Consider the following 18,819-nt stretch of genomic DNA (forward strand, 5'->3'; position numbering starts at 1 on the left):
GGCGATAAAAATAATTTGTGAAGACGAACCACGGAATAACCAGCAAAAAAGGCTCCCAACTAGTGGGCCGCCAGAGAATTCCTGTGCAAATTACAATTTTACGTCTTTCATTTTTCATTTCCTTATGTTTGTTTTATTTTTCAATTCTTCTTCGCGAAGAATGATTCATAACTTTTTTTTGCTCATGTATTTGTCATTGTCAATGTTTAGTTTGATGATAATTGTGTAATTAACTGCATGCACCGTCTACGGAATATTCTTGCGTTAATCAACCATAATTATATTTACTAAAAAACAACTTAAAATTACCAGAAACGGAGCAAACCGCCGGATATGCAATTCGTCCAGAGTTCCGATTTTATCGCACTTTCCAAAGTGGCACTTGACGAATTTGAAAGATTTTCCAGATGTGAACATTTATTTTCATTCATATCGGCTCCAAGTAATTATCACTGATCGTTTCGTTCTACGATCGTTTCACTACGTTTTCTATCGAACAAATTCTTTTGGCAAAACAAGTGTCTAGAAAGTCCTCATTCGAGTACTATACAAGTATAAATATGGCTGATGCAATTTTCCTGCTTGATCTTTCGTTATTTCACCAAACGATCGTTCTAAGTGTGTCATGCATTTAAATATGTCGATGTAGTCCCACCTTTCGATGTCGACTCCAAAAGCCCTGATTTTTAATGATTAATTGTTGATCACGGAAATGTGGAAAAACCATTAAATGTTTATATATTTTTTGATTTTTTCAAAACAGAGTTTTCAACAAAGTGAAAAGCCGAAGCGCTCACATGAAATCCCATCGGCCAATACCCTCGCCCGATTCAACGGGTCAAGAATCTAAGAGGCCTGCACAGCAGCAGCAACAGCAACAGCAGACGATGTTACAACAGCAGTTGAAGCAACCACAGACAAATCATCAGAATAATCACCAGCAGACAAACGTCGGGTCGAATCAGCAAGAGTATCAAAATGGAAAATTGTCGACGAGTGTGAACGAGTCCACGAACTCGAGCGCCAACAATTTGTGGCACAATCCAACGAGATTGAGGCCACCATAGAATATACGATTCCTTACACTCAAGTTACCTTAACGAAGGCTCAAAACTACGAGCGTATAAAACTATGAAGGACAGAACAAAAGTAAACGAAGGAAATATAAAAAAGTATTTCGAAAGAAAAATCGAGACTAAGAAATCTCGGTCTTCGGTCGAATTTTCATAGCTGAAAAATGTTCTCTGTACCGGAAGTTCGATTAGAAATGGCCTAGTGAAATTATTCTTGAATTATCCATTCGAGAACTTAGCTGTAATGAGCCCGAACGAAACAAAAAAACACACACACACACACACACACACACACACACACACAAAACGAAACGATATTCGTGAATTTCGATACAGAAACCGGTGACAATTACTTTCTTAAAATTCCATCGAGCCTAATCTGAATCAACGTGTTCGGCTGACTTGTCCTCAATGAGAGAGCGTCGATTCGATACCAGCGCCGCTACATCGAATTTGTTAAAATGGCGTTGCTACGAAATTCCTCGATCGTCCAAGAGCAACAGGGTTAATTGAACAGAAGTGCGAAATAAAAATAAGGCCGTAAACGACCGACGAAGAAAAAGGCAACGAAGGTTGGCCCTTTGACTCGCAGGATTCGATGGATAAATTAACGTTAAACTAACGAAAAAAAAAAAAAAAAAAAACAAAAACAAAACAAAACAAGAATTACAAATAACAAGAAAGAAATATATATATGCTTTTTTTCATCCGGCGGTCATATTGTTGAGAAACAAATTTATTTTTCTAACTCGGAGGGAATCGTAGCTTTCAGTAAGAAAATCCAAAATGTAAACACAAAAGCGTAGTTGTAATACAGAAATGCTGAAACAAAAAAAAAATAAAAAAAAAAATAAAATAAAATAGAAATCTTGCCAAAAAGATAAAAACGAAACGAACAAAATATCGCTATCATATTTTTATTCCCTGAAAACTGGATAAATGAAGATGCAAAGAAAAAAAAACCACACAGATACACAAAAAGTACAAATATATATTTCTTAACAAATATGTACCGAATAATTGAAGAGACGGCGAATAATGGGGTCAAAGGGTCAAATCTTTTTTCATACATGAATTCCGTTGCCGTTGATAAAACCAAACAATATACATTTATCTCGACAATCTTTGATATCGACCTTGGAAAATCAAAATGAAGTGGCATAACGTGAAAAAGACTCAAAAAAACCATCGGTGATTCCGTCAATTCTTTCTATGGGCCTAGCTGAAAAAAATCGTTCGATAAGTATGCGATTTTGAGCGTTGATACGAACGCGGAAGCGCACAAACCGATAAAATCCATACCGACGATCTCACTTTCTCTATTATTTTATCTTTCCCCTGTCATGTTCTCAATCTTAATAGCTCATTGAAACAAAAAATCAAACGGATTATGGTATCTGAACGAAAAAGTCACGATACTGGGAAAAAATGTGCCACAAAAAACGCATCAATGTTAACCGTCAAATAATTCTCACACTCGTAGAACATTTTTTTCGTCAATCTTTCTCTCGCACATTGTTGTTCGCTAACTGTTTTCATTTCCTGCTCGTATGTTCATTTCTACTCGAACAGCCTGAAAAGCTGTTTCGCAATGACGAATCGAGGATGCGATTGGCTCCGCAGGAAAGACTAATAAATTTATCAAATTTCATTCGCCAAGGCGAGACAAAGTATCTTTTCGTTCCACAACTGCAATAATCTCAAGAGTTTCGGGGCAATGGAATCAACCGAAAGAATTCACTCCAGTCTGTCTATGAGAAAAACCAAAAAAAAAGGGAGCAAAAAAAGGCGAATAATTGTGCTCGACGAAAAATAATTAATTGAAGAATCATAGCGATCGATCACGACTGCGAGTCTGCGACATCCGTTCTGATCGTAACTGATTTCCTCGTGATAACAACCGATGTGGGCTTCATAAAGAAACAAAACCGAAACCAAAAAATAGAATACCAAACGAAATCTCGAAGGAGCGTTTCTTTTTACGACTCCCTCGACTCAAAAGAGCCTAGAAAATCGAACATACGACTCGCACATTTCTGTCCTGCGAATAAGAATTAGTTAGCCATGAATATTTAATATTAAGGTGAGATCGAAACACACAGAACTCAATAACGGAAGCGATTTTTGCCATCGTTGTTCAATCTATCGAGTCCTTATCATCCAGTTTCCTTCCTTACGCCTATTCCTCCTTCATTCACTCATTCATCTTGATAATTGTTACCTTCGTCAAACAACTTAACGACGAAACAAACGTAGCGACGAACGAATGAATATTATCTCTCGTAAATATCTTGTAGTACGAGTTTTAGGAAAGTTAAAGATAAGTTAAACAGTGGTGAACTTTTTTCTGTCTCTCTCTCTCTTTCTCTCTCTTTAGAAAAAACTTGAATGTCCATTTTTTTCTCAATATTTATTAATATTTATTGTATTTATTATAATTCACATTATCATCATGATTGTTATCATAATTATTCTTATATTTATTATCCCACTACGTTTATTGCTACTATTACCCCGATTACTGCTATTGATATTATTATTATTATTATTTAATTATTATGATTATTATTATTATTACTTTGTTCAGGATAGTTGCATAGTTCACTAAGGGAATTGTTCAAGTTTCAAGGCCTCGTGCATTTCGACTGCGATCGATTGCTGGACGGCGGAGTAAAATAATAAATTTTAAAAAATTCGAAGAAATAATGATATTACGTTCTTGAAAAAGACGTGGAAAATGAATATGGTCCTATTTGAAAAGAGGAGGAAAGAAATACGAAAAATGGGAAAAGAAGAAACTTACAGCTATTAATAATTTTCATGATTATACATATTTACTCGTGTGTACATAAATCTCCTGTACATCATTGTACATATACGTATATATGAGTGTGTCGCTTGTGCGTGTATGTGGGAACATCCGTATTGTACAATTGAAGTGAATTTTACGCAGCGCAAAAAAAAAAAAGAAAAAAATGAAGGAGAAGAATATTATGAAGCATACGGATTTAGATTTGGTGAAAGTCGTGGCTCTATCGCCAGGATGGTTCGATTTATATTTTTTCATTATACATATTTGAATGCTAGCGAAAATTTGTCAAGATCTTTGTTTTCTCGTTATTTAAAGGTTGAAAAAAATAAATAAACGTTTCGTTCTATTTTCCGTTGTAATTTTAATGACAATCGGGGAAAAAAAATTATTCTTCTGTCGTTTTATTTCAGTTCTTCTCTTTTTTTCATACTCAGAAACGAACCACCCTGGTCCACGTACGTATTTGTAGGTATTTTCCTACTTTTCCAGAGTCTACGTGGCGAGACTCTTGCAAAAACAATCCGCTCGGAGCGCCTATGTTTTCATCGCCTAATTTTCCATGTGCCAATGAGGAATTGTTGCATTTTCCGTGTTTTCGTTTTATTTTTATTTTCTTCTATCAACTCAACTTTCAGCATATTGTAAGCTCGCTGGAAATAGTTGAAAAAAATCTCCAAAAAAGATTTATAGAAAATTCGTCGACTTATACTTCGACGATTATTTTGCAAGATGAAGTGGGGAACCTTTTTTTCGTTGCCAGAGATTCAAATTTGACTTGGCTCTGTGCCTCTCGGTGAGTCGTTTAACGAGAGGATACAAAAGAGAGGAGAAAAAAACAGGCTCACACAAATTTCTTGACAAAGAAAAAAGAAAAAATGGGAAGTTTCGCTTCGAAGTGAAACTCTAAATTGTTATTCAAGAGATTTGCCAATCGTAGACACTCTGTATCTCCATAAATATTTAATATATAAATATCTATATATATGTATTTATGAAGACATTCATATATACATTCATATATATATATCGTTATATTCACTGTTACCGGATCGTCTTCTAATTAACTTTTACCGTATTTGATTAAGCATAACGATCGTGATGAAGAAAATGAAAAAAAAGTGAAGATAAAACCGACGAAAACACGTTGCTCTCAAAATTTCAACTTTCAGAGATTTTTTCGATTTAGACTTTCGAAAATTGGGATGAAAGCGAAACGAACAAATATTCATAACGTAGCGTTTATATTAGCTTCTGATATTTCAACCTGTTCGATGTTTGATACGCGCCGATCTCGCCCCTCATCCGAGAATCCGGTTAACGCACTCACACATATACATATATACACAAAAGATACAACAGACTCTTTTTAGATAATCTAAACTTTCGAACTCGAGACTTTTTCAATTCTTCAACCTATTCAATATTCTGCCTCCGTAAAAACAATCGATTTACTTGGATAATTAGATTTCCCTGGTTTTGGGTAATGCAAAAAAATGAAATATACTGAACTGAAAATCAAACGGTCCGGCCATAATGACAAGGAGACGATAAATAGTGTGAGCTCCCAATGGTACTATTGATTTACAGACGCGACGAGCTTCGAATAAGCATTTTCGAGTCAACCAACTTTTATTTTTCGCTCTTTATTCGTAACATATTTGTATACCAATGAAATTTCTCTAATTCATCAATAATGAGTTAAGCGAACAATTATTTACGGAAAAAGGAAAAACAATTCTCGAAAGTGCCGTTTCGAATTATCATTTCAATTGAGCGTTAAAACGACGAGAGTGTTTCGTGCGACAGCCTCCAGCGTACAGAAAAATAATGAAATTAAAATGTGTGACATAGAGAAGCTCGAGGGGAAATGAATTCGATCTTCGTAAGGGAGAAATTGATGAGAATCCAAATTTTTACGAACCCCCAATGACTACGAGTCGCATTAGAGAAAAAAAAATGAAGAAAAAAAGCAAGGTGAAACGAGAAACGAAAATTAGCAGACATATCATTTAAGACAATACCACTTGTTACGGAAACTAAGTTTCCACTAATATAGTTAACTATTGTATCGTAATTGTAACTCTTGAACGGAAAACTAGCGAATCGGGGACAGACCCAAAACAGAGAAAAAAGAAAGAAAAAAGTAAATCAAAGAATTGGCTCGTGAACTGAAACGAAGAGAGGTGAGAAAAAATGTCTCGCAATCCAGAACACGAACTCGATCGTGTTAAGCTCTCACATTTTGGCCAAATTTCCTTGTGGAAAAAAGTTCTCGTGATACGAGAAGGCCACGACAATCTCGATTTTAATCCGCGATCATGTTCTGGCACGGTGAAAAAACTCCACGGAGAGTGAAAAATAAAATTGGAAAAAATAATAAACGCTGGAGGCTGTTTAGCCAGAAATGTCGAAGGAAGAAAATGACGAATAAAAGAAAAACGAAGCAATGAAAACAGTCACGAAGTCATGCATGTATTGTACAAACGAGTCCCTCCACGTCACAGAAACAAAAAAAAAACGAAGAAGAAGAAGGGCAAAAAATTAATAAAAATTATGTCTTATATGAAAACAAATATATATATCTATATATATATGAACGCATATATATATACGTACATATAAACAGAAAAATGATAAATATGTGATGTATTTAAATGGTATGTGGTATACGGTATTACATATTTGTACATAGGCGGACCCGTGCCATCAACTAATGAGTTGTACCGATATTCTACTGCCACAAAACCAAAAAAACGAACCGAATATTTTAGCTCTGAAACGAATAAAACTTAAAATCGTCTCGAATCAACACACATTTCAACAATCAAAAAACCAATCGTACAATCGCTCTTTTCTCAATAATTTATGACTACACTATTACTTCATTGATTACGTAAAGCAAAAAAAAGCTGAAACTTTCGAGATACTTTCGAAAAAAATTTGAGTTTTCGATGGGTTTTATTCAAAGAATAGCCATAGATTTTTGAAATCTTTCGAAGGAAATTCAAACGTCCAAAAATAAAATCAACCAATTTTTTATATTTTTTTTTCTTTTGCACAAACGAAGAGTGGATGGCGGCTAAAAAAAAGTGAAATATTGAAAAACTGGCACATCGTCGCAATGCATCGACGATCAAATGGAATATATATTGGTACAACTCGATGAGGAAAGTGTAGCGTGGTTATACACCTGAGGAATGTGCTCAAAATACTGTATTAATGAGAAAAAAAGTCTACTAATGAATCATCAACGTTTTACGCAAAATTATACTCTTAAAAACATGGGAGACGAGAAAAAGAAGGTTAAGAAAGATAGGAAGAAAGAAAGAGAAGCTTGAAAATATACGAACGAGTGAGGAAATAATTCGTTTCGTTATGAATTATAATGTATTATAATCTCTGCTCGTCCTTCTCTACACTAATTACCTAAAATTTAATGTCTATCTCTATATACACACACACGCCAAGCATGGTTCTTTAAACTATTCTACATTAATATTCTACAATCGAAAATCGTAATTTTAATAGAAATTTTAGAGGAAACGTTCAAGGCCAGCTGTAGTCTCGAGATCTAAAAACAAAAAAGAAAACAAAAAATATCGATTTCCAGTTCCAATCATTGTGGAATTGAAAAATACTTTTCTCCTAGCTCAATCTTGTTGAATACATTTTTTAATGCGCGAAACTAACCAAATTTTAACAACGCAAATTTTAGTAATTTACAATGAGGTAGCAGTAGAAAGTAAGTGAATTAAAAGGGAGCGAAAAACCGAAGAAAAGATCATCTGTAGCAATATCACGACAGAAAATCATTTCATTTCCTTTCCTATTCTCCAATTCTCTTCTTCTGCTCAATTAGATTTAACTACTGTTATAAACTATATTTATGATCTAGTATTTTCGCACATTTATTTCCATACTTATAGCCCCTAATGACCCAGTTCGTAGAAAACTTATTGCTCAAACAAAATTATGAGATATTTCAATCCCCCTATTTTTTCGCAATCCAAAAAAAAAGTCTCAATGTAAAAACATCGCGAAATTTCAGTAAAAAAAAACGAACCACTTTCAAAAATTACTGAAGTCGGTGTTGAACAACGAGATTTTTTTTCTGGTTGTAACTATGAAAATAAAACTGTATTCGCTCAAACAGTTGCCACGGAAGCAATAAAATTATTATATTTCTTCCCCCTTACAATAAATCGGGCTGACCTGCAGCTGGCCAAAAAAAAAAGTATTTCACTACGATAAGAAAATCTACTCATAACAAAATCTCTCATTCATCGATAAAAAAAAACTTAATTGTACTGAAAAAAAAAAAAAAAAAAAAAAAATCGAACTCAAAAGGGAGTGGAATTTCAAAAAAAAGTAAAAGCTCCCGAAGAAAAAAAATGCAATCCTTGAAGTTTTACACTTTATAAAACCAACTGAAGCCGTTCAGTCAATTTCAAAGTGCGATGTGTCGTGTCTCGAGTTGCCAAAATAAACGATCGAAAAATGTTTTCAAAACCAAAGGCTGGGCCTACTGGCGGAACATGTGGACGATCGCGTCTCAATTAACATTCGCTTTATCGAGTTTTTAATATAAAAACAAAAACCACTCGTTTTATTAAAATTGGCCTAAAAACCAATGGCAGCGATTTAAAAAAAAAAAAAAAAGAAAAATTATCTACGAACTTTTAAAGATCACGAAGTCTGAAAGGTCGCACCAGAAACATTCAACCTAAACAATGCGAGCCTCCAAGTATCAATCTTATTGTGTGGAAGCTGAATATACATCAATTCAAGTTTTCACGTATTGTCACGTGAAATTCAATGACAAACCGTTTTTGTGGGATCGAAATTGACGAGCCTAAAATCACCAGAATCAGGAACATGAAAACCCGAAAAAATCGAAAACCCTCGTAAAATGTATGAGCATTGGGCTGTCAGGCAAGCAAAATCGAAAACAAAAAAACATTTAAATTTACCTCGACATGAAATAACGAATGAAAACTTAATCGTCTGTCTGACGCCATAACGCCTTTTTCCACTGATTCTGCAAATCGCCCAAGCATAACCTCGTATTTGGAAAAATACCCCAAAACATTCAAAAGCTTATTTGCTTTTGGAAAAATCTCAAATAAAACAATGTCAGAAACCAAGGAAGAGCAATGAAATAGAGAAAAAAAGATGCTTTGATGCTCGAAGTATAAAAAAATTAAATGATATAACCCTCTTGCCGTCGTTCGCGAATGAATACTACATGATAAAAATGAATTGATTATAAAGAAACAAAAACGATATACATATATGGATTAATACCCGTAAAAACATATAATATAACATTATTAATTACATTCATACTATCGTCCTATAATCATCATTATTATTATCATTGGAATATTGCATAAATAGTAGAAAAGTACGATCACACACACACACACACATACACACGCACACACACGCATACATATATAACTATTTTCTTCTATGGATATTGTGAATGAATGTGGTTGTGTGTTATTTTGGTGGTAACGTCTCTGGACGCGCTGCGCTCGGTTTGAAAAAAACAGAATAGTTCCATCCTCATGATTTTCGTTACTTTTTCACGAATCCACTGTTTGTCCGAGAATTTCGAGAGAAAGATTGTTCATTTTTTAAATATAAAAAAAAAAAACATTTTTTAAGTTAACTGAAACTGGGGGGGTGTCTTTTTCAAGGAGCTTCGACCGAAAACTTAATTTACCAACCATGAGGAGCCCAGTTTGGTGGAATAAAAAACATCGTTAAAAATAGCCATGCTCGGAGATACGCACCGGGTGAAAGAAAAATCGCATAACCTTTACCGGAAAAAAGTCAAATTAAGCTAGAATCGTCTGCATCGAAATAGTTTTTATTCAATCCGCGGTCATGATGATTTTTGGAGTAAGATATTCAGCTTCAAGTCCGTGTCAATAAAACGGCCCCAGGGTGCCTAAAAATCTGCACAAAGCTGTGCACAGCTTTTTTCCTTTTTTCAAATAATCGCCAGAATGAAGAAGAAAAAAAAACGTTTTCTACAATTTTCGAAGAACCTCGTTTTGCCCCGGTTTTCTCCCCAGATTTATTACATACGCACACGCGTATCACTTGTGTCGAAAACTTATGTATTGCGTCGAAAAGAAAAAAAAAAAAAACTTGCGTTGTCAATGTACGTCGCGTGTAACGACTCGGAAAACCGGAAACAGCGCGTCCTTCGCTAACAATAATAATATTAATCACAATAATAATAATAATAATAATAATAATAATAATAATAATAATATGATAAAAATAAATATAAAGTTATACCCAAACTCATCCTCGAAACACCGAGCTATATTAAAAATACTTGAATAGCAATGAGATGAGAAAAAAACAGTGGAAAAAAATTTGAAAAATGAATTAAAAAAAAGTAAAGAAGAAAACACTATGATGTTTAAGCCAAGTGCCTTGTGTTCTGGTAACTAATCGTTGAGACTTAACTACGATATTAATGAATGGAACTATGATGATGGAAAATCGAACGTTTCATTCAAATTGGAAAAAGTGACTCTGTGTTTTTCTCCCTCGGGTGGGCGGGGAGGGGGGGGGGGAGGAGGGGGGGAGAAAGAAAAAAAACGGTTCGATAACCCATAAATTTGAGTTTTAGCTCACATTCTTCAATTCTTTTGACTAACGTCCTTCCCAATGTGTTACAGACGACGCTAAAACACACATGTACTCGCACACGAATTTACAAACAGAAAGTGCTTTTTCCTTGCTCGGTGAATCCCCGTTTTTTTGAAACCTCGATATATTCTAATGTTTTTTTCATTACTTTTTACCGCCGATTTTGCAAGTTTTTTACCATTGGAATATAGTGTCAGAGCTTCGATTACACTCTAACTCATTGAAATGTGTAAAATTCGTCGTTTTAGACTCGAGCTTCGAGAGAAAATGGGAAATGTGCCATAAATTTCTCGTCGACGTCAGATCAAGCTCTACCTTCACTGCCCAAAAAAATCATTAGACACAAAGTCTACTACTTTGGGACTGAACGAATGAAAATTAATTGAATTTTCAGTCTGTGCTAATATTGTTCTGTTATTATACTTAGGCGTCTCTGAGGCGCATTCGAATGACAAAAATATCAATCGACAATTAATATTCAAAGATTTATTAGCTTCCGAGCACGAACGGAGAATTTTATTCGAAATTTTGACTTTATCATTTTTTTCGAAAGTAATGAAAAAAATCTGCTGTCCACAAGGAAGAAAACTTGGATAAAATTTTGTTCCCAGCGTTTTGTGATACCTAAAAATTTGTCTGAAAACGATTGAGCGGTGAAGGGGATGAAAATGGGGGGGGGGGGAAGAAGAGAATCTGGAGGGAATGACAAATCTACAGCGATTGTCAACGAGCTCTTTTCTCGTGCTCGTCTTGTTTTTTCTAACGAATCTATCGCGTAGTTTAGCTCTAACTGAAATGTACTTAACTTAGCTATCTCTCTACAAGGAATTGATGTAAATACATAGGATTCGGTATTTATATATAGTTGCTCGATGAGAGAAAACATGTGAATGGACTACCGGGGCACTCGCGAACGCATATTCAGAAGCTTACAAGTATTTACGTAAAGAGAATCCCACGAGTGAACCTAGATGAATAAGAATTAAAAAATACTCCACTTCTTGAAATTCGATAATCGCATGATGTCGAATTCGTTTTTCCCCTTCGTTGATTTGACCATGCCATCATTTATCTTCATGACAGTTTTATTTTTTTGGCTCACTTGACTTTCGAGAATGTGAACAAGAGGAAAGTACTAATCTGTAAGAACTACGAGAAAACCAACACGTTATCGGTCCCCTTAAAAACGTATTTAAACAAAGCTAACAAACAAGTATTCTCGTCATTTGTAATAGGTGTCTCTATAAATATAATTGTATTATACTGGGATTTTTTTCGCTCAATTCAAAGAGAATCACTTTTTCGCTCTTTTTTAAAAAACTACAGCAGTAACAGCTACAATTTTTTGTCACATTTTCTATCACGAAACAGAGCGTGTGCTTATCGCCTCGATTATAATTTGACGTCAGACAGAAAATCAAGCACAATTGCACCCAAACAAAGAACAATAATTTAAGCAAACAATAAACTTCGTGCCAATACTTCGGACTCGAAAGACAAATCAAATCTTTCAGTTAAAAAAATAATGAAAGAATGACAAAAGAAATGTGAAAAAATTAGCCGGGAGAGAAGCTAAGCAAAATTTGTTCCTTCGATGAAAAAAATCATAAATCAAACAGTAAGAAAAAAAGCAGACGAATTGATTTTCATTGTTGAACGAAAAATGAAATTTCTTCTTCAACGTCCCAGATTAATCTGTCACCTGTAGATTGTAAAAAACTGTTTAAATTATAATTAACTAAGTAACATAATAAACCGTTTTAAATAATAACATGGCTGAAGCTACAAATCAAAATGATAATTAAATAAAAGGAAGAATCCACACACAGACACATTCACACAGACGTACACGCGCGCGATAGAAAAATCATAGAAAGGAAAGCATGGGCGCGGGTGCCGAAACACGCCACCTCCGGAAGCTAATTCGGTGCTATGAATAATTTAAGCACATAATGTACTTTTAAGTAACTAGCAAAGAAAAACAGTATTAATGTAATTTACATGGAAAATAGTAGTTGTGACAACGTAGTGAAAAGATACTGAAGCATTACGATAAACATACGCTGCTTTGAAGAGCACGTGTGACGATCGAAAAAATGGAATACGCAGTAACATACTCATCTCTAGGGCTGGACAATATTTTCTTACGAAATGATGAAACTCGAAGATCAAACCGTCATGTTAGAACGATAAAAAACAATAAACTCGATCCCCTTTTTTCTGTACATTCCCGCAAATGTAAATACTAAGTGTTGAAGGTATACATATTTTTGTGTATGTAAGAATACCCTTTGTAACCGTCGAACTTGAGGAATTATAGTGCTCGAAATATGTTTATCCATATATACGTATGTACTCGTATAAATAGGCTATTTCATCAAATTTCCATCGTTCGACTTGAAAGCGATTTTTTTTCACGGTCGCACAGTCCACAAATTCATCATTCGATTTAAATCGAATCGAAATTTCAATACTACCGCGTAATCGATCGATCAGACAATTGAGATTTTAATGTTTACCGAAATTTATCAAAATTTAGATCATGGCAAATCAATTGAGGTATAACGAAAAATTCGATAAACTCCATCAGTTTTGTGATATGATAAATCGTTTCGAGGTTTTTATAGGTCAAAATGACTGATAGAAATTCAGCCGAATGGAAGAGTCGAAAAAGTGATAATTCGAGAGAAGATTTGATGACATTGCTGACGTATACAATCTTTAATATACAATAGAAAAATCGATGTTAATTGTTCGGTGTTATGGCATTGATAAAGGAAAAAATAAGAGCGTCCGGTGCGCCATTGTTTCTTCTGCTTCTTGAACGAAAAAAAAAAAAGAAAAAAAAACGATAAAATCAACAAATTACGTATACTTGAAAGTCCAGCCCTAAAAAAAGAACACTCGAAGCAAAACTTTCGAGTTTCTCTTTCGTTGTCTTTCTCGCTATCTTAATCCTTCTCCTTTTCTCATTCGCGAATAAAGAAAACGAGTATTTTGATAATGAAATCGCCTCGACGATTCTTTCATTCGCTAAATGAATGAATGAACAAACGGATAAACGCAAATACCCACACACGCACGCACGCACACACACACACACACTCTTCGACATATCAAAGAGCGAGGTGAGAAACAATACGAAAATATTCGTGTCACCTGAGACGACGAGCAATACGATCTTTTCAGCTCAATAAAAAAATAACCAATGAAAGAAAAACAGAGGAGTATAACGGTGAGCAGAAGAAAAAGTGAGAATTTTTCTTTCTGTAAAATGTTTAAGGTCGAGATGAATTGAACTCTCTACTTTGATACGTGAGAGACCCTCGGATTTTATCCGTCTATATAATAATGGTTCGTTGAAAAGTAAAAGGAACAACGACGAAAACAAGATCGTGCTCACATTTAAAGGGGTAGCCAACTCAACGCGTCGATCTTGAAACGAAAGATCGTTCGACATACTTTCTCCGGCTGCGAAATTCTTTAAAATAGTATTCGAAAACAAACATTCATTATTATTTTCCGAATCAAAGGGAAGAAAATACGAGAAGAGATGAAGAAACGTGAGGGAAAAAAATTAAGAGAAAACGAAATCGATAAGTCCATTAAAATCAATTGTAGTCCAGTTATTATATATACATTTGAAAATGGATGTGAACGCAACAGGTTGAATTTTGGATATGTTGTGAAAGATGCCTAGAAAAGCTTAAGTTCAAACTGTCAACCAAGATTTCCTATGTGCTTTCCTGCCATCCCGAAAAAAAAGGCTTAAATTCAGGTTTTTTTTACAATAACTCGGTTCTCCGTTGAGATACGAAAATTTTGACTTGAAACTTTTTTGTTGCTTTTTTTACGTTCTACAATTTAGGTCTTATACATTTTTCACCTATCGTTCATGATTATTGAGATATCGATCGAAAAAGTCAAAAATTTAGGTAAGGAAATAAGTTTTTTGCTATTTTCTCTTTTCTCGCGATAGATATCAAAAAAATGTCTATTATCAAACTTGTAGAGCACATTCAGACCTGCAATTTCATTTTTTTATTTTTTATTTTCGACCAAATTTACGTCCTCTAGCACGCCGCAAGGCCTGTTGCGTTCACATGCTTTTTTTAGCCCGTTTTTTTCGGCGTAATGACTGGACTATTGTGAAAACGAATATATCAAAAACCGATCCCGAAGATAAACAAAGAAGAGCTGATAAGATGACAGAGAGAGATGTCAGTGCGAAATACACAAATGTGAAGTTTACATTTGCGTATATATAATTCGTATTTCCACATATATTAAAGCAACAAGTCAAAATCTTTTATTTATTAATCAAACTCTCGATATTTGCACTAGTCAAAATAACGAAATTCTCGTAGTCGTCAAATATTAATTATTTAATAAAACAGAACAGAAAAAATGAAACGAGACTCGAGACAACAAGACCGTTCGCTCGCGTATGAATACGTACAATAGTACAAGATAAACGAAAAAAAAAACAAAAAAAAAATTTAAAAAAAAAATAAAAATAAACAATGAAGAAAGAGGAATAAAAAACGATGTCGATGATGAGACGATAATGATGGAGAAAAGGTTTGTAAGATATCGAAATAAGTTCTGGTAAAGTTCACTCAGTAGTAGTACGGCAAAGACAATGTATATGTATGAAAGAATTTTAAAAAACGAAAACTCATTCTCCTTCCCTTCCTTCCTCACAAACCTCCTCTCAATTACTACGAACCTCTAAAACTACCCCCTCGCAAAATTTTCCCTTTCCTTCCTCTACGAGACAAGTGTATAAAAACAAATATATATATAAATGAAATTAAACAAAATATCATGTAATTAACACTGATTGACATATATATATATATATATAAATAAATATATAAATATATATATTACGACAAGTGATTGATTGTGAGTCATTTAAATAATTGTTATATGTATTTTCTATATATTATGGTAACTAATACAATGATATATGTTCAGATGACATTACGATACTATTAACTAAGTGTAGTAACGATAGATAAGGAAAAAAAGTAAACGAAAAAAGGAAGGAAATGAAAATGGAAGAACATCGTGGAAATTGAAACAAAGTAACGATACGCGCGAAGTGCACACGAGGATTTTCGAGTATTGCGTTCTCTTCTAATTGCAACGACCATTCGAGGCTAGAAAATTTTGTGAAAAAACTTTTCCACCCATGTGTAAGATGTTTTTTAACCTTCTTTTGGCATGAACTGAAAAATTGTAAACACCACGAATTCATACGTCGATCAAATCCTCGTTCGTCCCAGTAATATTGGAAAATAAAAGGAAAAGGAGGAAGGGAAAGGACAGAATATACCCGAGTGTGAACTAAAAATCAATGTGAAATCCAAAAAATCTAAAAAAAAAAAAAAAAAAAAATGACACAAAATGTATTTTCTCACTCCAACTGCGAAGTGAATGTTCATCGCTACATCTTATTTGGAACGAAAAATAAATAAATTTAAAAAAAAACCTAAATATTATATTATTATATAAAATTACTGTATAATTGTAACGAAAATTGTTTTTCAAACGATGTGGTATTTTTATTGTAGATATTATTATATAACGAATAAATGATTCATTGTAAATCAGGTTTTTTGTTAATTCACCAGACCTCAGAGATTGGCGAGAATGGCCCTCCTCGCCATTCTTCAAATCAAATTACCATCGATCATTTTGATCGATTTTATTGTTTGTTTTAATTCCTCGTAACTACTGGTTTGACTGACCAATGGATTTCCAAGGATCGTCAATTCCGTCAATTTGGTAAGTTTACTCAGATGAACCAGCTCATTCTTATCCTGAAAAATTACGCAATTACTTTCGTTAATCGATTTAAATATTCGAAAAACTATGTCTACTGGACGGATCTGGAGGAATTTCTAATCTGAAGCTTTTCGGATTTTGGAAAAACAACTTTTATTTAACAATCTAAAAGTGATACGTTTACAAAACTTTATACATAAAAAATGAATATTTAAATGATGCAGTGAAAAGAAAATTCTTTTTCTGTATTTTCTGTTGAGGAAATATTTATTGACGATTTACCTCAATTTTGTTGTTTGCTAGAAACAATTTTTCGATGTTATCCAAATTTTTCATAAATCTCAAACGCGTTAAACGATTATTCTCCATAAAAAGTATTTTTAAGCAATGATTGCGTCGAAATGAACTTTTGAGGATTCTTTCAATTTTATTGTTGTCCAGAAGCACAGTGCTAAGACGTGGAAAATTTTGTATACCTGAAAATGTTTTTTTCAAATTGATTCGAAAATTATTAGGAAAACCTAGAAAATTAGGTCTTCGTTCAAACATTTACAAATAGATAAATTACCATTTACATCGTCGATTTGATTATTTTGTAAAAAAATGTATTTCAACGATGGCATTTTCAGAAGCGCAGCATCTTCGAAGGACCGCATTTCGTTGTTGTCGCCGTAAAATATTTTCATATTTGGAAAAATTGACTTTTCCGAAGTCGCTATTTGAGCAACCTTTTTTCCACGGATACCGATTTTATTCTGACTGACACAGAGTGTATGCAAATTCCTCATACTTCTCAACCCTTGCAAGGATTCTAAAAGATTCTTGCTCAAATCCAAACTTTCCAGTTGTGGCAAAAAAATGTCTGGTAAATTTTCCTGATTGAATCGAGACAATTTTGAAAATAGTGAACATTTCGTGCATCGAAATTAGACGTCGAGCATCATCGTTGAACGAATGGAGCAAAAATAAACGATTCAAGAACCTGCGAAATCGAGCATTCGACAATTCTGAGATGTTTCATGTGGGAAAATTCATTCGAGTTGAAGATTGTGGAAAAGAATTTCAAGCCGCAGGATCGGTTACTCAAATATTTTTGCAAAACTTTGGCATCGAACGAGATTTCCATTCTGCAACAGAACGATGAAAAAAAAATTCTTCAGATTACACAAATGTGCAGTTCCCCACGATATTCTCCACTGCTGCTAAAACAAAAATCTGCACACTTCTGAGAATCGTCTCTTTCCTCTTGGCCGATGGGATAATAATCAATTTCTTGAAGATCGGGCAAACGACGTACGAGAAATTGACGATAATTCAAGTAATTATCGATTAAAGGACATTTTCCATAAAGAGGATCATCGAATTCGATGCTTTTCAGAGTCCTCAATGACGCCAAATTTTCAACACCCTTAAAAGAAACGAACATTATTAAAATGTGTACATCCGAGGAGTGCATAAGTAGGAACAAAAATCACTTTACTTCAAAATCGGTTATAGGATTTCCAGATAAATTGATATGCGACAGTTCGCACTTTGACGAGAAGACGTTGTTAATTTTATGAATCGAGTTGTCAGCGACGTTGAGATCTTTCAAAGAAGATGCTCCTCGAAGACCCTGAGGGATTGAAATTAAGAGTAAAATACCTTTAAACTATAAAAATTTACGCCTACATTTTTTTTAATACTTTCTCTGAATAAAACGATTCGCGGTGGTGCGGAGGTAAAATTAGCATATCATTTTGTTGAATTACGAAGCTCAGGAGCCATTTCGCAACTCGAAAATTGAACTTTCAGCTAATTAAGGATGTACAAGCGTGAGAGCTGTTTTTAGATAGCACTCAAATTTTGTCGTGTCTTACAATCCAAAATTTATTTTCTACGCCTGTGAAATTTCAAGACCGCTTATCGACTGTTGGTACAGAAATTAACGTGTCGCTTATTGCCACAATGACTTACTGGCCCATTCAACCTCCTTCAACTCAAAATTCCATATATTTTTTGTAAATTAGATGTCAAAGATTAAAAGCATTTCTTATATGAATTGAATCACGGGGAATCTAATGGCACGTTAAAAAAGGCGATTCAACGGCCATCTGAATTATAAATATTCAATTGAAGACTGCAAATGGTTACAGAATCTTGAAATTTTGCAGGCCCACGCGTCACTTGTCACTATGTCAATAGAAATGACAGCTATACGTTTCAGGGTTGTATATGGTGTTCTCTGATCTAATCTGTCAACTGACAACGTTCAACTTCGTAAAATGTTGCTTTTTCGCAAGGTACCATCGAATCATGTGAAAGACTCGGAATGAAATATTTTCTGCAATGAACTTAAACATTATTTGCGATGAAAAAATGAAGATAACGCTTTTCTACTAGCTCATTGTGCTGTATATGAACGAGCGGGATAATTCCTTTGAAAAAATATGGAAAGACTGTCACTGACTGGTACGACGAGCATGTACA

At 34.2% G+C, this 18,819-nt stretch overlaps 1 protein-coding gene across 2 annotated transcripts in view; it reads left to right on the top strand.

Annotated features, from left to right (window-relative positions):
* The window catches only part of LOC122412502 (uncharacterized), a 217,189-nt gene extending 212,958 nt beyond the window's left edge, over window positions 1-4,231 (top strand). Inside the window, exon 18 of one of the 2 annotated variants that reach the window (XM_043422064.1) lies at window positions 764-4,231. In XM_043422064.1, the coding sequence (XP_043277999.1) occupies window positions 764-1,067 (304 nt within the window). In that variant the 3' untranslated portion in view covers window positions 1,068-4,231. The remainder of the gene's footprint in view (window positions 1-763) is intronic. The other variant, XM_043422065.1, reaches the window with a different exon arrangement.
* Window positions 4,232-18,819: the final 14,588 nt, after the last annotated feature.

The sequence above is a fragment of the Venturia canescens genome, chromosome 6 (genome assembly GCF_019457755.1).
Source record: "Venturia canescens isolate UGA chromosome 6, ASM1945775v1, whole genome shotgun sequence".
Lineage (NCBI taxonomy): Eukaryota > Metazoa > Arthropoda > Insecta > Hymenoptera > Ichneumonidae > Venturia > Venturia canescens.